Consider the following 25351-nt stretch of genomic DNA (forward strand, 5'->3'; position numbering starts at 1 on the left):
TAAGCAGACATCTCTTTCTTTCCTAAATTTAATAGGAACATGTTAATTTTACAAACACTTATGTTTTACAAAATATATGGTTTTGGAAATGTATTTGAATTATCCTGCTTACTGCAAGATGTTACATGTTTAATAACGGCAATAAATGATTGATGTCTAAATCATAGGATGATTATCTATCATATTAGTTTTGAACATGTGGAAGAAGTGGGTGTTTCCATTTATAGCTAATCAATTACTGTTTTATAATACAGAAATTAAGAAATAAAAAAACTCTAGAAGAGAGGTTGAGAAATAAAAAAAACTCCCCGTTGCCTGGGCACAGAATCACTGGGCTTGGACTTTGTAACAAGATGGTTAAATCAAGACATTGTAAAACTCCCAAGGACTATTTACTCTAACCTGAGTGACTTTCGAGTCAGATTTGTATGACTTGCATGTTAACCATTTACCCCCAGTTGGCATAAGGAAAATGAACTCATCTCTCCCTTCTAGAGTCTTACCAGCTACGATGTGTGCAGCATCTTTCTGGGAACTTCTACGCTGATGGTGTGGGTGGGAGTGATCAGGTACCTGGGCTACTTCCAAAAGTACAATGTAAGTTTGATCAAAGACATATTTATTTAGTGTATTCAAAGATAATTATCCAGTAGGAATAGACTAGTCCTGTTTGGCCACATGCAAACTCAGACTTACATAAATAATACATTGGAAAATACAATTTGAAAATCTATACATAATGAAAGTGGTTAAAAACAAGGATGTTGCAATAAGAATTATTCATCAACTAAAGGAACACTATCTTAAACACTGATTCAACACAGGGTTTACAGTGTGTGTGTGTGTGTGTACATGCCTGTGCACATGCGTGTGTGTTCCAGGTGCTCATCCTGACTATGAAGACTGCCTTCCCCAAGGTGATCCGCTTCTGTTGCTGTGCTGGCATGATCTACCTGGGGTACACATTTTGTGGCTGGATTGTACTTGGCCCTTACCATGAAAAGGTACTGACTGGGAATGGCAATTCCGACACTCATTTTAATTCTACAAAATAGGGACTCCCGGGTGGCGCAGCGGTCTAAGGCACTGCATCGTAGTGATCAGAGCCGTCACTACAGACCCTGGTTCGAGCCTGGGCTGTATCACACACAACCTGCCATGATCGGGAGTCCCATAGGGCAGAGCACAATTGGCCCAGCGTCGTCTAGGTTTGGCTGGGGTAGGCCATCATTGTAAATAAGAATGTGTTCTTAACTGACTTGCCTAAATAAAAATACAAGGCTTCATATTTTAGAACCATTTCCTTAACTGTACACAGTTTAAAGTGAAAGTCCTATGTGTGTACTGGCCCAATTCAAGCACTGGTGATATAAATAGGCTTCATGTGGCCTGGTGTGGTTTTGCAATGGCCTGAAACTGAACTTGTTTACACTGTTGCCTAACAATTTGATGTATTGTTATCCATTTACAACCACAAGATGGCAGTATGTATACATGTTGCTGCTTGTTGTTGCTTGTCTAGTCAGTGTTGCACCATTATGAGGCACACACATATGCCTTAATCATTAATGCTAGCAACGAAGGGCACAAGTGTCTTAAGTGATCGTTGGGTTATAAGAAAAATTATTTACGGAAGTTGAGAAACATTGCAGTTGTAAACAAGAGCTCACATGGTGGACTGCAGAATCCTCAAACTAACTTTAACCTGTGTCAAACTACAGAGCCCCACTTTTTTTGGATTGTCTTTTATAGTTAGTTTGAACATTTGTAGACCATCAACAAACTATCAAAAGCAATTTACATGCAACACTTTGCTGGGATTAGGGTTAGGTTCAGGGGATTAGGTTTAGGTTTAGGTTTAGGGTTGGGGTAAATTGACACAGTAGTTAGTATAGTGAACAAAAATATAAATGCAACAGAACCATACATTTATATATATGTATGTTTTTATTTATTACATTTTTTCCCCCTATTTCTCCCCGATTTCGTGATATCCAATTCGTAGTTACAGTCTTGTCCCATCGGTGCAACTCCCGTAAAGACTCGGGAGAGGCGAGGTACACTGCTTCTTGACACACTGCTTGCTTAACCCGAAAGCCAGCCGCACTAATGTGTTGAAGGAAACACTGTACAACTGGCGATCATGTCAGTGTGCATGCGGCCGTTCCGCCACAAGAGTTGCTAGAGCGCGACGGGACAAGAACATCCTGGCCGGCCAGACCCTCCCCTAACCCGGACGACGCTGGGCCAATTGTGTGCCGCATCATGGGTCTCCTGGTCACGGCCGGCTGCAACACACCCGGGATCGAACCGACATGCAACAATTGCAACGATTTTACTGAGCTACAGATCTTATAAGGAAATCAGTCAATTAAAATAAATGTATTAGACCCAAATCTATGGATTTCACATGAATTGGCAAGGGTGCAGCCATGAGTGGGCCTGGGAGGCCTACCCACTCTGGGGCCAGGCTCACCCCCTGGGGAGTCAGGCCCAGCCATTCAGAATGAGCTTCTCAGTTTCAGCCAGTCCGAATACTCCTCAGTTTCATCAGCTGTCCGGGAGGCTGGTCTCAGACAATCCCACATGTGAAGAAAGTGGATGTGGAGGTCCTAGGCTGCCGTGGTTACACGTGGTTAGGAGGCTAGTTGGACCTACTGCCAAATTGTCTAAAACGATGTTGGAGGTGGCTTATGGATGAGAAATTACCATTACATTCTCTGGCAACAGCTCTGGTGGACATTCCTGCAGTCAGCATGCCAATTGCACACTCCCTCAACTTGAGACATCTGTGGCATTGTGTTGTGTGACAAAATTGCACATTTTAGAGTGGCCTTTTATTGACCTCTGTAATGACCACACTGTTTAATCAGCTTTTTTTATATGCCACACCTGTCTGATGGATGGATTATCTTGGCCAATGATAAATGCTCACTAATAAGGATGTAAACACATTTGTACTCAAAATTTCAGATAAATAAGCTTGGACAATTTCTGGGATCTTTTATTTCAGCTTATGAAAACATGGGATCAACTCTTTACATGTTGCATTTATATTTCTGTTTAGTATAGTTTGGGGACTATCCAAATACAGTGTTACCCTTACAGGTTTACTATCTTCATTTGATCACTCTGTTGTCGCAGAGAACTTTCCTGCAAAGCAGGAATTGCAAATTGTAGTATTTAAAAAGGCTTTGAACGTTTGTAATTTCCACTTTAAAATGACAGACTTGATTTATCCTATCAAAAAATGTATCAAACCTCTACAACAATGTCCATTTAATTATAATCCACATAATAGTTGACATTTCCTGTTGCTGCAGATCTAGAAAATGGTCAAATTAAGAGAACATCTGTGTACTTGTACGCAGTCCAAATAAGGTGTGACCCTATTTTGTCTTCATTAGTTTGACATTTTCCTCTCATACTCTAAGAGTTTTCTGAATGATGGCATGAGTGAAATTATAATATTTATTGTAACTTTTCTGTAAGGAGGAAGTTTGTTTTAAACAGAGCTTACACGCAATGCATTCAAGAGCTGCAGTATCAGATCTCCCATTATTTAAAATGGGGTGGTGCGTTTACTTATAGTGCGTTCGTGATCGCAAGAGGAAAATGTTGCCCAATATGTGTAAAAATGGCACCAAACTGTCCTCACTGCACGGGTACATTGCAGAGAGGCTGTTCAGACCACATAGATAGATATCGTTAATAGATATTGTTTTATCTCTATGATTCAGACTATCCATGACCACCTCAGTATTCAACTCTGGTGTCTGTTGCAACAAGATGTTCACTCATACTTACAACATGGTATGTGTCCCAAATGGCATCCTATTCCCTATATAATGCACTCCTTTTGACTCCCTATGGGCCCTGGTCAAAAGTAGTGCATTATGTAGGAAATGGGGTGCCTTTCGGGATGCAACCATACACTGCAGCCAGGGAAGTTACCATAACATCAACTAATTTAGACATTGTTTACCATCTGCAATAAACAAGGGATCTTCCAGAACTGCCCTCCCACAAGTCCCCTACCCTACCTAGGATCTATACCGTCTGTCTGAGTGGGCTGTGCTTAGATGCTATCGCTCTTTGTTTGTGGTGATGTCTCCCCCTGAATCTGACTGTGTTTTGGGATCTGTGCACTCTTTCCTCTCTCTCCCTCGCTCACTCTTTCTCTCTCTCCTCTCTCTTTTTGCAATCTCTCTCTCTTTCTCTCTGTCCATCTCTCTGCTCCTCTCTCTCATTGTCTATGCCTGTCTCTCTCCCCTCTCTCACTCTGTACTCGGTCCCCTTCCCTCTCTCATCTCTTGCTTTCTTTCTCCTCCCCCTTCACCCTTCTCTTTTTCTCACTCCATCTCAGTTTGAGGGCCTGAGTCGGGTGGCCGAGAGCCTGTTCTCGCTGGTCAACGGCGACGACATGTACACCACCTTTGCACAGCTGAAGGACAAAAACAGCCTGGTGTGGCTGTTCAGCCGCGTCTACCTCTACTCCTTCATCTCCCTCTTCATCTATATGGTGCTCTCGCTCTTCATCGCCCTCATCACAGACGCCTACGACACCATCAAGGTACTCACTCATACCTTTGCTGGTTTGTGTTCAGTTGGCACAAAACGTAAGAAAATTATCTGAAATGGAGTGAAATGGGGAGGTACTATCTGAACTTGACCAATTAGGAACGCTCACTTTGTTATCTGTTGCAAAACATTCGGAAAAATGTTTCTAAGGTGTGGCCTGATGATCATGACCCACTGACCCAGGTATCAGGTCTAAATCACAGACCATACAACCCCAAATCCATAACTATTGTCCAAAAACAGCTTATTGAGATTTGAGGAGAGTTACATATGTAAACGGTCCATATCAGATATGTTTTAATGTCTAGTGAAAATGAGGGGGCCCAGGCACATTATTACACATAATTCATTCAAAGATATTGAATTTAGCCATCAGTGCCCCTTCAAAACAAAATAGTACATGAACAAACATTATACATTATGTGTGACGAGAGAAACAACAATATACGCTGAAAGATTAATCAACTGAGGACCCTTTCATGTGTTGATGAGCAATGGAATTGGAATCGGAATTGGAATTAGAGATTTTGTCCAGTATAGCATTATTTGTTATTCATCCTTTAATGTTTTTTCTATTGGCCCAATTCAGACGTAGTAAATGTACACCTTTCCTACGCACGTCTTTCCTATGCACTTTTCAGTAGTTGGTATTCAGACTTACCTTATGCATATGCATAACGGGCTTTACAGGCGTGTTTCCCTTGCCCGCGAAGGACACATTTCATTAAACAGCTGAAAACCCTCCCACTTGCTGGCCAACAGATTTTCTTGTGGAGTTTTCATTCAATAGGCATTTCCGTACATTCTTCTAAACCACCCCTTTAAATTTTGCATACCTATTAATTCTAATTTTGTCCAGACTCACTAGAATATACGAAGAGAATGATTCAGAATATTAGGGATCAATGAAAGATAGCCATGTAAATAGACACATATTTGTCTCCTTTCCAGCAATAATTGGTAGATTTAAAAATACTCTGATCTTGTATATTATTAAGGGTTAGGAAAGTATTTCTGAAAAAAATAAAAGGGTTTGGAGAACATTTATGTTCAAAATGTATTGATGAATCAAAAATGGTGGTTTGATTCATCCTGAAAGTTGCCATTTCATTGAAATATTGGAAGGTGAGAAGTGTACAATATGGGTTGAACAGTAGTCCTATAAATCTACCCTAATAATCCTCACTAATCATGGAACTGTGACAACGGCCCAGTCGTCGTGAACCATGCGCCAGCATCCAGATTTAAACTGCTACGTACACTGTGTACGAATAATGAGGAACACCTTCTTAATAAAGACACCAATTTTTCTAAATGCAGTGAAACGTCTGGGCATATAATTGAAAGATTCTAGCAATCATAAATCGACTCGGTAGGTTTGGCGCTATACTGTCATTTGCACACAGGGTACAGACGCCTATAGTTTGGGTCTCCAAATTTCAGGGCCAGCATTTCATAAACTTGGTGATATGTTGACAGGCTTCAGTTCGCTGCCATATGTCTGGTTTTACATTTGTCTCTGGCGATCTTAATGTAAAATAGATCTAAACAATTGTCATTTATATTTACAATCCCCTTATCCAAATGACTTACTCATTTACGTAGCTCTTATTGAGTTGTAAATTGCATTGTTGTAAATCGCAAGGGAAAAAATAAAGTAGATGTAGTTCCATTGGAACCACAGGTTGCTCGATCTTATCGTTTCATTGTGCATGAAGGTGGTCGAGTTATGAGGGAATTAAGTCAAGGTCAGAATACAACGAATCTGTAACACTGCAACACCTTCATTTCTTTGATCTTCACCCCAAACGAATAGAGGGTGAATAGCATGCTTGCTTTAAGTTCAAGGTCAGAATACACGTAAACAGAAAAGTTACTGAGAGTAATTAGTGCCTTCAGAAAGTATTCACACCTCCTGACTTTTTCCACATTTTGTGTTACAAAGTGGGATTAAAGTGGATTTAATTGTCAGTCTTCTCAACGATCTACAAAAAAAATTCTAATGTCAAAGTGGAAGAAAAAATGTGAACATTTGTATAAAATAAAATAAAAATAAATAAAAAAATAGAACATGAATATACTGTATCTTGATTAGATACGTATTCAACCGCCTGAGTCAATACATGTTAGAATCACCTTTGGCAGTAATTACAGCTGTGAGTCTTTCTGGTTAAGTCGCTAAGAGCTTTGCACACCTGGATTGTACAATATTTGCACATGATTCTTTTTTAAATCCTTCAAGCTCTGCCAATTTTCATGGCTTAATATAGATTTTCAAGCCAATTTAAGTCAAAACTAGGCCACTCAGGAAATTTCAATGTTGTCTTGGTAAGCAACTCCAGTGTATATTTGGCCTTGTGTTTTAGGTTATTGTCCTGCTGAAAGGTGAATTAATCTCCCACTGTCTGGTGGAAAGCAGACTGAACCAGGTTTCCCTGTAGGATTTTGCTTGCGCTTAGCTCCATTCCATTTCTTTTTATCCTGAAAAACTACAGTCATTAACGATGACAAAAATACCTATAACATGATGCAGCCACCACTATGCTTAGAAATATGGAGAGTAGTACTCAGTATTGTGTTGTTTTGGATTTGCCACAAACATAAGAATTTGTATGCTGGTTATAAAGTTAATTTCTTTGGCAAATTTTGGGCAGTTTTACTTTAGTGCCTTGTTGCAAACAGGATGCATGTTTTGGAATAATTTCCACTGTCAATTTGGTTAGTATTGTGGGTTAGCTACAATGTTGTTGATCCATCCTCAGTTTTCTGCTATCACAGCCATTAAACTCTAACTGTTTTAAAATCACCATTGGCCTCATGGTGAGCGGTTTTCTTCTTCTGCGGAAACTGAGTTAGGATGGATGCCTCTCTTTGTAGTGGCTGGGTGTGTTGATGCACCATCCTAATTGTAATAGATAACTTCACCATGCTCAAAGGGATATTTAAAGTCAGCTTTTTTTTTTACCCATCTACCAATAGGTGCCCTTATTTGTGAAGCATTGGAAAACCTCTCTGGTCTTTGGTTGAATCTGTTCGAAAATTCACTGCTCGACTGAGAGACCATACAGATAATTAATTGTATGTGTGGGGTACAGAAATAAGGTAGTCATAAAAAAATTATGTTAAACACTATTATTGCACACAGAGTGAGTCCATGCAACTTATTATGTGACTTGTTTACCTTGCCATAACAAAGGGGTTGAATACTTATTGACTCAAGACATTTCAGCTTTTCTTTTTGAATTAACTTGTAAACATTAAAAAATATATAATTCCACTTTGACATTATGGGGCATTTTGAGTAAGCCAGAAATAAAAATGTTATCAATTTTAAATTCAGGCTGTAACACAACAAAATGTGGAAAAAGTCAAGGGGTGTGAATACCTTCTGAAGGCTCTTTCCATTTATGCATGCTTAATTCGGGTCGGAATTCCCCCCTATGTGAATTCACTTTTATTCTACCCTACCGACAGAACTACCAGAAGAATGGTTTCCCCATGACAGACCTGCAGAGGTTCCTGAGAGAGCAGAAGGATTTCCCCCCTAGTGAGGAGGGCAGCGAGATGGACGCAGAGACTGGAATGGGACACCCAGCACTGTGCTGTTGCAGACGGTAAAGTAACGTCAAAATAGCATTACCCCATATAATTCAAATTAGTATAACAGACAATCTATTTTTAAGCAAAGTTCTATTTTATGATGATGGTAGTACAGTGTGTTAATGTATATGGCACGTTATTATGACATGTCATATAGTATGGCTATGTACATTTTTTATTTAATCCCCTAATCGATATTCGCGCCCCCTCAGAAATCTAATTAGAATAATAAAAACATCCCCATCAAAATTTGTCAGTTTAATCTAGAGATATAAGATTCCACATCAGAGAGACATTCATCTGTGCTGAAAGGTGGCAGAGCTAGAGCAGTGTGTCAGACCATGAGACATCCCGAAAACTTCTGTTGTCCGAACGGTTTAGCTTACTAATTATTATGACCCCTCTATGGAAAGATGAGATTCTCACGAATATGAAAAAAATAAAGAATATGACAATTTTATAAATGGTAAAATTGTGTGACACGATTGCATTTTAGAACCCCACTACCCCCATTTTAGGCAAATTTGTTCTGCATGGCCCACTGGCCTGGGTTTGCTAATTTTCAACCAATCCATTGATCCTAATGCGGAAATCTCCACCCACCCGAGGCACCGGGCCATACAAAATTAACTCGTTATGTTATCGATATTAACGGAGCTTATATTCTTTCTATTTCTATGAAGAATTTGCAGACGCAATTTAGATAATGCATACACTGAATGTTCAAAGTAGTAGGAACACCTTCCCAATATTGATTTGCACCCCCTTTTGTGCTCAGAAGAGCCTCAATTCATCAGGGCATCCTCTCTACAAGGTGTCGAAAGTGTCCACAGTGATGCTTGCCCATGTTGACTCCAATGCTTCCCACAGTTGTCAAGTTGGCTGGATGTCCTTTGGGTGGTGGACTATTCTTGATACACACGGGAAACTGTTGAGCATGAAAACCCCATCAGCGTTGCAGTTCTTGACACACTCAAACCGGTGTGCCCGGCACCTACTACCATACCCCGCTCAAAGGCACTTACATCTTTGTCTTGCCCATTCACCCTCTAATTGGCACACATCTACAATCCATGTCTCAATTGTCTCAAGGCTTAAAAGTCCTTCTTTAACCGGTCTCCTCCGCTTCATCTACACTGTTTGAAGTGGATTTAACAAGTGACATCAATAAGGGATCATAACTTTCACCTAGTCAGTCTGTCATGGAAAAAGCAGGTGTTCCTAATGTTTTGTACACTCAGTGTATAGCTAGCTAGCGTGCTGAAATTATAACATAGATAACAAATATATAGCTAGTTTCACTGGAATTATCAAAATTATCAAATGTTTTGATAGGTAGGCTGGTAGTCTTTTTCTGAAATTATTTTCACCTGATTTACAGTATGCCTTATGTCTTAACTGAAGTGGTACTCAAAACTTTCATTAGCTAGCTAAGGTTAGCATGCTAGCTAGTTACACTGACAGCTGTCAGTCAGTACCTTATTTGCTGATATTTCCCTGCTACACGTGAAAATCACCACAACGTTCCCACCTCCAATTGCCAAATATGTATTAGCAGCCTGCATCAGTCTTTGAGGTGTAACCTAAGTGCTCTAGGACGGGAATTACTCAAAATAGGTGCGGCAACTTCCTCTGAGTTGGGCCTTTAACCATTTAGCCGGTTAGTCAAAGAAAATCAATAATAACCTGGTTGGGATTGGGAAGACTAAATTCTACAAATTTTTCAGTGTTAGTGTTCCATCCATATGCAACAACTTCAATCACCATTGACTCTCCACATAACTGCTCTTACGTGAAAATCATGTGTAATTTCCCTTCGAAACAGTTTCTATCAATCTCTGTCATCTAGGGCAGAGCGCAGCCGAGTGGAGTTTCCTCCTCACTGAAGTTTAGCTTAGCCCTTTGTGGCCTGAGAAATGAAATTAGTGGTGGGAGAAATGTGGACACACCCAGCGATGTGCTGATTACAGAGGAACCAAGGGTTATATGCTGGGAAGAGACTTCACCCTTTGGCTGCTCTGTGCACTGATATAAACAACAGCATTGAGTTTCAGTCCCAAATGGCACCCTTTTCCATATATAGTGCACTACTTTTGACCAGGGCCCCACTATGTAGGGAATAGGTCAAACTAACCAGTGCCCTACTGGCTATGTGTTAGCCTGGTCAAAGATCTGTGTGTGCAGTCTTGCCAAACACTGGCGTGACAATGACCATAGGAATTTTCTAAACACAGATCAGGGACCAGGCTAGATATGTGTGCCACTATATGATTAACTGATGATGTCTGGAAAGCAACAGCTCATGCTGGACAACAAATTATGACCATTTCAAGGTCTCTATGTCTTCTGTTTATTTGAAGTAAAGCATGTGTTTGAATCTGTGGACAGTATGTGCGTGTGAAGGAGTGGCCTTCTCGAAAGAAATTCATTTAAAAGTGTATTTATTCAAAGTATTTATAGAGCAAGTTGAGTTCGTATTTCCTTATTTTATTTAATAATTTACCAAACATTCCAGTTTCTAGATACTGTATTTCCCATCCTTTTAAACTAATTGCAGTCGTGTTCATTATTAAGTGTTACTTGATTCCTATTGGTCCAGTTGATGGAAGTGGTTAATTGACACAGGTGTTTCAGCTCAGTAATTGGGTCACCTGTCATGTTAAAAATAGGTGTGTCTTGCTCATTGGATTCCATAAAAATGTGATGCCTAGTGTTGGGGTGAGTAACTACTGGAAGTGTTGTTGAATCCAATGGGTTGCTTTAACATTAGCTAGCATGCTGATGAAAATGGCAGTTTAATTAAAGACTAGCATGATTTCAATCTTCTCTATGTATTATTTTCATAATGGAATAATTAGGTGTACAGTGCCCTCTCCCATCCCTGGATTGAGCTATGTTTTCTGAGCCATATCGCTCGCTGGCTAAATGGCATCCTGATCATGGCAGCCTGCCGTTAAGACTTTACAGGGAAGTTAAAATTACAGTGACCGTAAGGTCTAAATCTTTAGGCTACTGCCATGTTAAATAGGTGTGCCAGATTGTTTGTGTTGAATGTCTTAACTAGGGTGAGACGCATCTGTTTTTAGCTGTCAGTTTTATTTTAACTTACTGCAGTTCAATAAATGTGATACACTTAAAGGACAGATTAAAAAAAAGGTAACGGCCAGCCCTCCCACATTAGCTATGTTTCCGACAAGTTGTCCAGTGATTTTATTTATTTTTTGTTGATATTTAGAAGTTCATATAGATGCGACAATTGCCTGCTAGGGTGTGTTTTCATTTAACTCGTGTTTGTAAAAGCAGCTGGGTGTAATGATGTCACCCACCCCCCCCCCCCCCCCCCAAAAAAATAGTACAGTATAATTGACTAATATTTGAATAAATATGTGCAAACATACTGCCATGGTGGAACTTGCACTCATGTAGTTGTGAAATTGCCAGCCAACAAAAACTAAGGCGCAGCAATTCAGGAATTCTTGAAGGAAACCTTAATGTGACACTCCAGCAGCATATCTGTGACTCTTGCAATGGAACAGCTAGTTTTGGTCAACAAATGGCCATTTCAAGGTCTCTGTTTTGATTCATTTGCAGTATAGCATGTTTGACTCTTTGGGAGGCTTGTATCTGCCACTGTCAGCACTTGATTCACTGTTGATGCTTGGAAACCAACAGTTAGTGCTGGTTAACAGATGGCCAGTTCAAGGCCTGTCTGTGTTGCATATAAACGGGTTAGCTGAGAACATCATGGTTAATTTGCGTTAATGATTCTAGATGGTCAGATAGCTAGCAACAATGACAAGAAGCTTCCATGTGGGGAATCATAGGTGGCTCATTTTTAGTTCATGTCTTCTTATTGAGACTATGTAGGGCCTCGCGATACTCGTTAGTATTGTGGCAAGGAAACAAACTGCCTTAATGTTAGAAACTAACAATGCTGTCATCCAGCGTCACATTTATTTTCCAAGCTATAGCGCACAATATTTTACATGCAGCAGGTTAAGGATGAGAGTTTGGTCTGATTCGGCCTTAAATACCGTGTCTTGTTTTGACTCTTGTCACGTCTATGCTAAAATGACAAAGCTAAACAACAACTGTTTATTTTTTCATATTTTTTTATTTAACCTTTATTTAACCAGGTAGGCTAGTTGAGAACAAGTTCTCATTTGCAACTGCGACCTGGCCAAGATAAAGCATAGCAGTGTGAACCGACAACAACACAGAGTTACACATGGAGTAAACAATAAACAAGTCAATAACAGTAGAAAAAACTATTTAATTTGATTGCTTTTCTGATTTTCGTGACAAGGTTGCCTGTTGCTAGCAAGGCCTAATGCTATGCTAGGCTATCAATAAACTTACACAAATGCTTGTCTAGCTTTGGCTGTAAAGCATATTTTGAAAATCTGAGATGACAGGGTGATTGACAAAAGGCTAAGCTGTGTCTCAATATATTTAATTTGAGATTTTCATGAATAGGAATATTTTCTAGGGATATTTATGTCCGTTGCGTTATGCTAATTAGTTTCAGGCGATGATTACGCTCCCGCATGCGGGTTTGGGATTCACAAGAAGTTTTAAAGTTGGTGAGGGAGAAGTCTCCAACTTCAGAGATTTTTGTAATTCGTTCCAGTCGCAGGCAGCAGAGAACTGGAAGGAAAGGCGGCCAAATGAGGTTTTGGCTTTAGGGATGATCAGTGAGATACACCTGCTGGAGCGCGTTGCCATCGTGACCAGTGAACTGAGATATGGCAGCGCTTTACCTAGCATAGACTTGTAGATGACCTGGAGCCAGTGGGTCTGGCGGCGAATATGTAGCGAGGGCCAGCCGACTAGAGCATACAGGTCGCAGTGGTGGGTGGTTTTAAGGTGCTTTAGTAACAAAACGGATGCTGAGTAGAGTATTGGAAGCTATTTTGTAGATGACATCGCCGAAGTCGGGGATCGGTAGGATAGTCAGTTTTACTAGGGCGGCAGCGTGAGTGAAGGAGGCTTTGTTGAGAAATAGAAAGCCGACTAGATTTGATTTTGGATTGGAGAAGTTTGATATGAGTTTGGAAGGAGAGTTTGCAGTCTAGCCAGACACCTAGGTACTTATAGATGTCCACATATTCTAGGTCGGAACCATCCAGGGTGGTGATGCTAGTCGGGCATGAGGGTGCAGGCAGCGAACGGTTGGAAAGCATGCATTTGGTTTTACTAGTGTTTATCTGATAGCATGCAACACCCCGAAATACCTGAAGGGGACGTAAACAAAAGAATTAGCGTAGCCAGCGCTACACAAAACGCAGAAATAAAATGTAAAACATTCATTACCTTTGACGAGCTTCTTTGTTGGCACTCCTATGTGTCCCATAAACATCACAATTGGGTCTTTTTTCCGATTAAATCCGTCCATGTATACCCAAAATGTCCATTTATACGCAACGTAATTTTTTTAAATAAAAAAAGTTGCCTATAAACTTTGACAAAACACTTAACTACTTTTGTAACCCAACTTTAGGTATTTGTAAACGTTAATAATCGATCAAATTGATCACGGGGCGATCTGTATTCAATAGCAGCTACTCTTGACATCATCGTCCATTGTCTTTCCCCCATAAGCCTCTTCCTGTGTACTGGATGAGAGGAAGGGTCTATTTCTCATTCCACCAAGGATTAAATCCCATGAAATTGACAGTACTGGCGACATCGTGTGGAAGCTGTAGGGTAGGAACTGTCAACTGATAGCCATAGACAATTCAGAGACTGGTGGATGAATACTTTTTAGGTTTTTCTTGGGATTTCGCTTGCTGTTCACGTTCTGTTATAGTCACAGACATGATTTAACCAGTTTTAGAAACTCCAGAGTGTTTTCTATCCACACATACTAATATATGCATATACTATATTCCTGGCATGAGTAGCAGGACGTTGAAATGTTGCGTGGTTTTAACAAAATGTTGAAAAAAATGCAGGGGAGCCTTAAGAGGTTTTAAGAGCAGTTGGAGGCCACGGAAGGAGTGTTGGATGGCATTGAAGCTTGTTTGGAGGCTAGATAGCACAGTGTCCAACGAAGGGCCAGAAGTATACAGAATGGTGTCGTCTGCGTAGAGGTGGATCAGGGAATCGCCCGCAGCAAGAGCAACATCATTGATATATAAGGAGAAAAGAGTCAGCCCGAGAATTAAACCCCTTAGAGACTGCCAGAGGACCGGAAAACATGCCCTCCGATTTGACACACTGAACTCTGTCTACAAAGTAGTTGGTGAACCAGGCAAGGCAGTCATTAGAAACACAGAGGCTACGGAGTCTGCCGATAAGAATATGGTGATTGACGGAGTCGAAAGCCTTGGCCAGGTCGATGAAGACGGCTGCACAGTACTGTCTTTTATCGATGGCGGTTATGATATCGTTTAGTACCTTGAGCGTGGCTGAGGTGCACGCGTGACCGATTCGAGATGGTCAGTGATCTGTTTGTTGACTTGGCTTTCGAAGACCTTAGATAGGCAGGGCAGGATGGATATAGGTCTGTAATGATGTATTTGATACAAGTGCTAATTATGTATGTTTTCAATGAAGGTTTTGAGGAAATATAGTTGACATGCCAACAATCCTTTGAAATTTGGAAGGATTACAAGCTCTTTGAGGTGACAGTTATGTTGGTTCTCTTATGCATTGACAGTTTATTCCCCCACCTGAATGACTGTGGATTTAGGTTTTTGTGATTTCTCTATTGTTCTGAGATTTACCAAGTGTTTTTTTCAATCTTGTTTGAAAACAAGATGCTTTTCAATCTTGTTTGCTCCCTTTTTAAACACTTGTTTATTCATGTGAACACTTTATTGTGCTGAAGTATTTTTAAACAACACTAGAACCGCGTGGCCTTTCAGCCTATAAATACCTGCTACACAATGTTGCAGAGCGTCCACTTTAGCATACATGTATGCATATCAACCCGCAAACATAGGCACCAACGCTTGATAAATGGTGCATAAACGATTCATTAAGAAATATTGTGGAAATGTATAATTTAGTCACATGCACCATTATCCATTTATATTGCACATTCATCCACTGATGACAGAATAGCATATTTTAATTGTATGATACTAGTTTATGCTTAGATTCCTATATACCTTATCAAACAACTCCGAGTAGGAGTGCTGATTTAGGATAACTTTAGGATAATCCTTGATCAGCATTCTGAAATGCTTGATACATATAGCCACTTGTGTAAATCCACTGAGCTGTGTGTCACATGAACTACAAGCATTATCAGTGAGATATGGACTGTGGGAACTTGTTATTAGTGGACTTATAAGTGTCACGACTTCGGCTGAGGTCGGCTCCTCTCCTTGTTCAGGCGGCGTTCTGCGGTTGACGTCACCGGCTTTCTAGTCATCACCGATCCATGTTTCCTTTTTCCTTTTGTTTTGTCTTGATTACGCACACCTGATTTCTACTCCCTTATTATGTTCCTTATTTAACCTCTCGTCTATCTTTCTGTTTTGTCCGTGATTGTTTTGTGTTACCGTGTGTGTTGGAGGGTTTTCTCATTGTGTGATGTTTCCCTGTTGGAGATATTCCGTTTTTTTGTATTAATATTTTGAGTAAAGACTTTTGTGTTTTTCCTCAAACCTGTGTCCTGCGCCTCGTTCAGACAACAAACCCAGCATATTGTTACAGAATCACAGACCATATTCATGGAGTCAGCAGGCGCAGCCAGTCCTCCTCTCCCGGTAGAGGAGGACCATGCTACAAAGTCTAGGGACAGCCATGCATCGCGTGCTGCAGACTATGGACAGATGGGAGAGAAGAGGATTTCCAATTAATCAAGCCACACCATCTCCTCCCGCACCTGAGCCTGCACCGATGCCCACCCATCCGTCATTAGGGTCCAGTGGGATTCGGCTCTCATTCCCCCCGTGTGCGTATGATGGAACAGCTGCCGGGTGCCAGGGGTTCTTACTCCAGCTTGAGCTCTACCTGGCAGCTGTTCAGCCGGCCCCTTCGGGACGCGAGAGAGTGAGCGCCCTCATCTCCTGCCTAACGGGTAAAGCCCTGGAGTGGGCCTACGCCATCTGGGGAAGGGAGGGCCCGGCCCTGGACAATTATGAGGACTTCTCCCGCCACTTCCGGGCAGTTTTTGACCATCCACAAGAAGGGAGAGCGGCGGGGGAGCATCTGTTCCATTTAAGGCAAGGGATGAGCAGGAGTTTGCGCTGGACTTTAGAACTCTGGCGGCAGGCGCTGGATGGAATGAGCGGGCCCTGATCGATCACTACAGGTGTAGTTTGCGAGAGGATGTTCGTATGGAGCTAGCCTGCAGGGACACCACTCCCAACCTGGACCAGCTAGTGGACTTATCTATCCGGCTGGATAACGTGTTGGCCTCCCGCGGACGTCCAGATCAGGGTCCGTCTGTTGACCCAACACCTATGGAGTTGGGAGGGGCTGTGATGAGGGGGGCCGGAGGGGGGACCATTCCATGTACTAGCAGTGGCCGCAGAGGGCACACTGCTGGTCGGTGCTGGGGAGGTCCTCCGGGAGGTCGAGGTAGCAGGCGGAACACTGGTGGTTTCATCCCAGGTGAGTAGGCACGCAACCCACCCAGAGCCCCCTGTTGCTCACATGAATTTCAAGGATTTTCCCCTCATTCCCAGCATAAGGCGCTAGTAGATTCAGGCGCAGCTGGGAACTTTATTGACAGGTCCATGGCACTTAGATTAGGGATTCCTATTGTTCCTGTTAATGTTCCCTTCCCTGTACATGCCCTAGATAGTCATCCTTTGGGGTCGGGTCTAATTTGGGAGGTCACAGCTACCATTGCTATAACAATCCAGGGGGGTCATAAGGAGAGAATGAATCTCTTTCTTATCGACTCTCCTGCGTTTCCCGTTGTATTGGGTCTTCCCTGGTTGGCCTCTCATGATCCTACTATTTCGTGGCAACAGAGGGCTCTCAAGGGATGGTCCCAGTCAGTGTTCAGGGAGGTGTGTAGGTGTTTCCTTAGGTGCCACTATGGTGGAAAGTCCAAACCAGGTTTCCACAATGCACATTCCTCCCGAATATGCCCATTTGGCACTCGCCTTCTGTAAAAAGAAGGCGACTCAATTACCACCCCATCGACCGGGGGATTGTGCCATATATCTCCTGGTCGGTGCTGCACTCCCCAGGAGTCACGTGTATCCTCTGTCACAGGAGTAGACGGCGGTTATGGAGACATTTGTCACCGAATCTCTGAGACAGGGATACATTCGGCATTCCATTTCACCTGTCTACTCAAGTTTCTTTTTTCTGAAGAAGAAGAAGAAGGAGGGAGGTTTATGCCCGTGTATAGACTATCGAGGTTTAAACCAGATTACCGTAAAATATAGTTACCCGCTGCCTCTCATCGCCAGTATGACAGAGTCCGGGGCGCACTTCTTCACAACATTGGATCTCAGGAGCGCTTACAAACCTGGTGCCTATCCGGGGAGGGGATGAGTGGAAGACTGCATTTAGCACCACTTCTGGGCACTATGAGTACCTCGTCATGCCGTATGGGTTAATGAATGCTCCATCAGTCTTCCAATCACTTGTTGATGAGATTTTCAGAGACCTGCACGGGCAGGGGGTAGTGGTGTATATAGATGACATTCTAATATACTCCGCAACCCGCGCAGAGCATTTGTCCCTTGTGAGCAGGGTGCTTGGTCGACTGTTGGAGCATGACCTATAAGTCAAGGCCTTCCTAGGTTACCGCTTTTCCGCGTCAATGGTGGAGATGGAGAATGACCGCATTTCAGCCGTGTGTAATTGGCCGACTCCAACCACGGTAAAGGAGTTGCAGAGGTTTTTAGGGTTTGCGAACTACTACCTGAGGTTTATCCGGGGTTTTGGGCAGGTAGCGGCTCCCATTACCTCCTTGCTGAAGGGGGGACCGGCGCGACTGCAGTGGTCAGCTGAGGCGGATAGGGCTTTTGGTCACCTAAAGGCTCTGTTTACTACGGCTTCCGTACTGGCGCATCTGGATCTCTCCTTAGCGTTCATAGTTGAGGTGGATGCGTCCGAGGCTGGAATAGGAGCTGTGCTATCTCAGCGCTCGGGTACGCCACTAAAACTCCGCCCCTGTGCTTTCTTTTCGAAGAAGCTCAGCCCGGTGGAGTGAAACTATGACGTGGGGGAAAGGGAGTTGTTGGCTGTTGTCGGAGCCCTGAAGGCATGGAGGCATTGGCTCGAGGGGGGCTAGACACCCTTTCCTCATTTGGACTGACCACCGAAATCTGGAGTACATTCGGGCAGCGAGGAGACTGAACCCTCGCCAGGCAAGGTGGGCCATGTTTTTTTTACCTGCTTTGTTTTCACCCTGTCCTACAAACCAGGTTCCCAGAACGTTAAGGCGGACACACTGTCCCGACTGTATGATACAGCGGAGCGGTCCACGGATCCCACTCCCATAATTCTAGCTTCTTGTCTGGTGGCACCGGTGGTATGGGAGGTGGACGCGGACATCGAGCAGGCGTCACGTGCAGAGCCTACCCCCCCACAGTGTCCAGTTGGGCGTTTGTACGTTCCGTTTGATGTTTGCGATCGTTTGATCTGTTGGGTCCATACTTCACCCTCCTCTGGTCATCCTGGCATCGGTCGGACAGTGCGCTGTCTTGCTGGGAAGTACTGGTGGCTAAGGACGTGAGGGTTAGCTAAGGACGTGAGGGTTTATGTCTCCTCCTGTTTGGTATGCGCACAGTGCAAGGCACCTAGACATCTGCCCAGAGGGAAATTACAACCCCTTCCCGTTCCGCAATGACCGTGGTCACACCTATCGGTGGATTTCGTGATGGATCTTCCTACGTCGTGGGGTAACACCACGATCCTGGTCGTTGTGGATCGGTTTTCTAAGTCCTGCCGTCTTCTTCCTTTGCCCGGTCTCCCTACGGCTCTACAGACTGCGGAGGCCCTGTTCACCCATGTATTCCGGCACTACGGGGTGCCTGAGGATATAGTTTCTGATCGGGGTCCCCAATTTACGTCAAGAGTCTGGAGGGCATTTATGGAACACCTGGGGTCTCGGTCAGTCTTACCTCAGGTTTCCACCCCGAGAGTAACGGGCAGGTGGAAAGAGTCAACCAGGATGTGGGTAGGTTTCTGCGGTCCTATTGCCAGGACCGGCCGGGAGAGTGGGCGGTGTTCATCCCCTGTGCGGAGATGGGGGGGTACTGTCGGCTCCTCTCCTGTTCGGGCGGCGTTCGGCGGTTGACGTCACCGGCTTTCTAGTCATCACCGATCCATGTTTCCTTTTTCCTTTTGTTTTGTCTTGATTATGCACACCTGATTTCTATTCCCTTATTATGCTCCTTATTTAACCTCTCGTCTACCTTTCTGTTATGTCCGTGATTGTTTTGTGTTACCGTGTGTGTTGGAGGGTTTTCTCATTATGTGATGTTTCCTTGTTGGAGAGATTCCGTTTTTTTGTATTAATATTTTGAGTAAAGACTTTTGTGTTTTTCCTCAAACCTGTGTCCTGCGCCTCGCTCAGACAACAAACCCAGCATATTGTTACAGAATCACAGACCATATTCATGGAGTCAGAGTCTGCTACAAAGTCTAGGGACAGCCATGGATCGCGTGCTGCAGACTATGGACAGATGGGAGAGAAGAGGATTTCCAATTAATCAAGCCACACCATCTCCTCCCGCACCTGAGCCTGCACCGATGCCCACCCATTCGTCATCAGGGTCCAGTGGGATTTGGCTCGCGTTCCCCCCAGCATATTGTTACAATAAGGTTAAGATCTATGTGTTATTTCTTACGTTGTTACCCCAGGAAATATTATGTTACATTACATAGTCGGGAGGAACTATTGGAGATAAGAGCATCGTCAACTCACCAACATTACGACCAGGAATACGACTTTCCCGAAGCGGCTCCTCTGTTTGGTCCACCACTCAGGGCAATGGATCAGATCCCAGCCGGCGACCCAAAACAACGGCGCCGCAGAAGGGGCAGACGGTGCGGTCTTCTGGTTAGGCTCCGTATACGGGCGCACCTCTCCCAAGTATACTACTCGCCAATGTCCAGTCTCTTGACAACAAGGTAGACGAAATCCGAGCAAGGGTTGCCTTCCAGAGAGACATCAGAGATTGTAACATTCTCTGTTAAAACGTAAACATGGCTCAATCGGGATACGTCATCAGAGTCGGTACAGGCACATGGCTTCTTCACGCATTGCGCCGACAGAAACAAACATCTCTCTGGTAAGAAGAAGGGCATGGGTGTTTGCCTTATTATTAATGAGGTGTGATCATACCATACAGGAACTCAAGTCCTTTTGTTCACCTGACATAGAATTCCTTACAATCAAATGCTGACTGCATTATCTACCAATTGAATTATCTTCGATCATAATCACAGTCGTGTATATCCCCCCCAAGCAGACACATCGATGGCCCTGAAAGAACTTCATTTGACTCCATGTAAACTGGAAACCACATATCCTGAGGCTACATTTATTGTAGGAGGGGATTTTAACAAGGCTAATCTGAAAACAATGCTCCCTAAATGTTATCGGCATATCGAATGTGCGACCCGGGCTGGCAAAACCCTGGATCATTGTTATTCTAACTTCCACGACGCATACAAAGCTATCTCCTGCCCTCCTTTCGAAAAATCTGACCACGACTCCATTTTGTTGCTCCCAGCCTATAGACGGAAACTAAAACAGGAAGCACCTGTGCTCAGGTCTGTTCAACGCTCGTCCAACCAATCGGATTTCATGCTTCAAGATTGCTTCGATCACGTGGACAGAGATATGTTCCGCATAGTGTCGGACAATAACATGAATACGCTGATTCGGAGACCGAGTTTATTAGCAAGTGCATCGGTTATGTTGTACCCACAGCGTCTATTAAAACATTCCCCCAGAAACCGTGGATTGATGGCAGCATTCGCGCAAAACTGAAAGCGCAAACCATTGCTTTTAATCAGGGCAAGATGACCGGAAACATGACCGAATACAAACAGTGTAGCTATTCCTTCCGCAAAGCAATCAAAAAAGCTAAGCGTCAGTATAGAGACAAAGTAGTCGCAATTTAACGGCTCAGACACGAGAGGTATGTGGCAGGGTCAACAGTCAATCACGAACAATAAAAGGAAAACCATCCCCGTCGCGGACCATGTTGTCTTGCTCCTAGACAAACTAAATAACTTTGCTCGCTTTGAGGACAATACAATGCCACTGACACGGCCCGCTACCAAAACCTGCGGGCACTCCTTCACTGCAGCCAATGTGAGTAAAAGGTTTAAATGTGTTAACCCTCGCAAGGCTGCTGGCCCAGACGGCATCCCAAGCCGCATCCTCAGAGCATGCGCAGACCAGCTGGCTGGTGTGTTTACGGACATATTCAATCAAACCTTATGTGTTGGCTGTTCCCACATGCTTCAAGAGGGCCACCATTGTTCCTGTTACCAAGAAAGCGAAGGTAACTGAGCTAATTGACTATGCCCCGTAGCACTCACTTCAGTCATCATGAAGTGCTTTGAGAGACTAGTCAAGGACCATATCACCTCCACCCTACCTGACACCTTAGACCCACTCCAATTTTCTTACCGCCCCAATAGGTCCACAGACGACGCAATCACACTGCACACTGCCCTAACCCATCTGGACAAGAGGAATACCTATGTAAGAATGCTGTTCATCGACTACAGCTCAGCATTTAACACCATAGTACCCTCCAAACTCATCATTAAGCCCACTCAACAGGGTCCTGGACTTCCTGACGGGCTGCCCCCAGGTGGTGAGGGTAGGTAACATCTCCACCCCGTTGATCCTCAACACTGGGGCCCCACAAGGGTGCGTTCTCAGCCCTCTCCTGTACTCCCTGTTCACCCATGACTGCGTGGCAATGCACGCCTCCAACTCAATCATCAAGTTTTCAGACGACACTACAGTGGTAGGTTTGATTACCAACAACGACGAGACGGACTACAGGGAGGAGGTGAGGGCCCTCGGAGTGTGGTGTCAGGAAAATAACCTCACACTCAACGTCAACAAAACAAAGGAGATGATCGTGGACTTCAGGAAACAGAGGGAGCAGCCCCCTATCCACATTGACGGGACAGTAGTTGTGAAGGTGGAACGTTTTAAGTTCCTCTGCGTACACATGACAGACAAACTGAAATGGTCCACGAAATGGTCCACAAGAAATTCAGCTTGTCACAAATCACTAAACTTTTACAGATGCACAATCGAGAGCATCCTGTCGGGATGTTTCACCGCCTGGTACGGCAACTGCTCCGCCTACAACCATAAGGTTCTCCAGAGGGTAGTGAGGTCTGCACAATGCATCACCAGGGCAGACTACCTGCCCTCCAGGACACCTACACCACCCGACGTCACAGGAAGGCCAAAAATATAATCAAGGACAACAACCACCCGGGCCACTGCCAGAAGGCGAGGTCAATACAGGTGCATCAAAGTGGGGACCGAGAGACTGAAAAACAGCTTCTATCTCAAGGCCATCAGACTGTTAAACAACCATTGCTAACATTGAGTGGCTGCTGCCAGCATACTGACTCATCTCTAGCCACTTTAATAATGAAACATTGGATGTAATAAATGTATCACTAGCCACTTTAAACAATGCCACTTTATATAATGTTTGCATGCCCTACATTACTCTTCTCATATGTATATACTGTACTCTATACCGTCTACTGCATCTTGCCAATGCCGTTCGGCCATCGCTCAATCATATATTTTTATGTACATATTCTTATTAAGTTCTTTACGTGTGTGTGTATAAGGTAGTTCTTGTGAAATTGTTAGGTCAGATTACTTGTTAGATATTATTGCATGGTCGGAACTAGAAGCACAAGCATTTCGCTACACTCGCATTAACATCTACTAACCATGTGTATGTGACAAATAAAATGTTATTTGAGCCCAATGACATTATTGACCCATTAATTGTTGTAGTCTTCATGCAGCTAAGGAACAACCTTCAGTTCACATCATGGTTGTGCTCATTAGGCACCAAATGGAACAACAGACTACATGAATTTGTCCAATATGGAACGTTTGTTTTTAATTTATATACAGTACCAGTCAAAAGTTTGGACACCTACTCATTCCAGGATTTTTCTTAATTTCTACTATTTTTTACATTGTAGAAAAATAGGGAAGACAAACTATGAAATAACACATGGAATCTATAGTAACCAAAAATGTGTTAAACAAATCAAAATATTTGAGATTCTTTAATGTAGCCAACCTTTGCCATGACAGTGTGCAATCTTGGCATTTTCTCAACCAGCTTCACTTGGGATACTTTTCCAGGCATGAATTAGTTCTCACACATGCTGAGCACTTGTTGGCTGCTTTTCCTTCACGCTGCGGTCCAACTCATCCCAATCAATCTTAATTGGGTTGAGGTCAGGTGGTCACGGAGGCCAGGTCATCTGATGCAGCTCTCCTTCTTGGTCAAATAGCCCTTACTTAGCCTGGAGGTGTGTTTGGTCATTGTCTTGTTGAAAACAAATGACAGTCCCACTAAGAGCAAACCAGATGGGATGGTGTATTGCTGCAGAATGCTGTGGTAGCCATGTTGGTTAAGTGTGCCTTGAATTCTAATTAAATCAGTCACCTACAAAGCACCATCACACCTCAATACTTCACAGTGGAACCACACAGAGACCTACTCTGCATCTCACAAAGACACCACGATTGGAATAAAAAAAAAACAAATTTGAACTCATTACACCAAAGAACAGCTTTCCACCCATCTAATGTCAATTGCTTGTGTTTCTTGGCCCATGCACGTCTTCTTATTGCTGTACTTCAGTGGTGGTTTCTTTGCAGCAATTTGACAATGAAGTCCTGACTAATGCAGTCTCCTCTGAACAGTTGATGTTGAGATGTCCGTTACTTGAACTCTGATGCATTTATTTGGGCTGCAATTTCTGAGGCCTGTCACTCTGGGTCTTCCTTTCCTGTGGCGGTCCTCATGAGAGCTAGTTTCTTCATCAGTGCTTGGTTTTTGTGACTGTACTTGAAAAACTTTCAAAATTCTTAATTTTCAGTATTGACTGACTTTCATCTCTTAAAGTAATGCTGGACTGTCATTTTCTCTTTGCTTATTGGAGCTGTTGACATACTATGCACTTCATCTTTTACCAAATAGCGCTATCTTCTGTATACCACCCTACCTTGTCAGAACACAACTGATTGGAGACCCATGGGGTGGGGCACAATTGGCCCAGCATGGTCAGGCAGCATGGTCAGGGGAGGGTTTGGCTGGCAGGGATGTTCCTGTCCCGTCACGCACTTGACTCTTGTGGCTGGCTGGGCGCAATGCACTCTGATACGGTCACCAGGTGTACAGTGTTTCTTTCGACACATTGGTGCAGCTGGCTTCCGGGTTAAGCGGGCATTGTGTCAAGAAGCAGTGTGGCTTGGCTGAGTTGTGTTTCGGAGGACGCACAGCTCCTCATACAGGAGTTGCAGCGATGGGACAAGACTGTAACTACAAATTGGGTATCTTATTTTATAAATTACTTCAGTGCCATTGACTGTTTTGCGGGTACTATTTAATTGAAGCTGCCAGTTTAGGACTTGTGGCGTCTTTCTCAAATTAAACAATTGTACTTGTCCTCTTGCTCAGTTGTGCACCGGGGCCTCCCACTCTTTCTATTATTTTCATAAAGAAAGATTGAGGGGACAACAATTAGACTATGGTCACTTATTAATATGCTATGGTATTCCGAATTAAGCACATTAGTTTGGAATCTATTAGGAAGTAGTCGATTCTAGAATAAGACATGTGGACATGAGAGTAGAATGACTGAGTAGTCTGTCTGTGGGATGTTGCATTCTCCAGAGGCCCTCTAGATTCCTGGATTTGATTAGATTAATCAGAACCTGGACAGAGGTGATATTTGATGGCGTACGTGTAGACAGTCTGTCAAATTGCCTCCAATTATTAGATTAGTGGTACTAAGATCTGGGAGCAAATCAAAAACATTACGAAAGAATTGTGGCTTGTCAATGCTGGGGCCATAGACGTTCAGCAGGGTGACAAGGGGTGTTTTTACGAAAGAGAAAAGCGGTGCTTTTAAACTTGATATCCAGTTGGAGCTCAGATGTCGCTGCACCATGGCTTTTACGTGTGTTTCTTACAGTAAGTGTACGCACCTTTTGCGAGCGTGCTTG

The 25351-nt window shown here is 43.4% G+C and overlaps 1 protein-coding gene across 6 annotated transcripts in view; it reads left to right on the forward strand.

Moving 5' to 3' along the window:
• Nucleotides 1–25351, forward strand: part of mcoln2 (mucolipin TRP cation channel 2) — a 73414-nt gene that overhangs the window by 29748 nt on the left and 18315 nt on the right. For all 6 annotated transcript variants that reach the window (XM_021599969.3, XM_090232248.1, XM_090232251.1 and 3 more), the window contains 4 exons: nt 496–597; nt 882–1004; nt 4367–4573; nt 8056–8195. In XM_021599969.3, coding sequence (XP_021455644.1) covers nt 496–597; nt 882–1004; nt 4367–4573; nt 8056–8195 — 572 coding nt within the window. The remainder of the gene's footprint in view (nt 1–495; nt 598–881; nt 1005–4366; nt 4574–8055; nt 8196–25351) is intronic.

Source organism: Oncorhynchus mykiss, chromosome 4 (genome assembly GCF_057628025.1).
Source record: "Oncorhynchus mykiss isolate SJ-2025 chromosome 4, ASM5762802v1, whole genome shotgun sequence".
NCBI classification, from domain to species: Eukaryota; Metazoa; Chordata; class Actinopteri; order Salmoniformes; family Salmonidae; genus Oncorhynchus; species Oncorhynchus mykiss.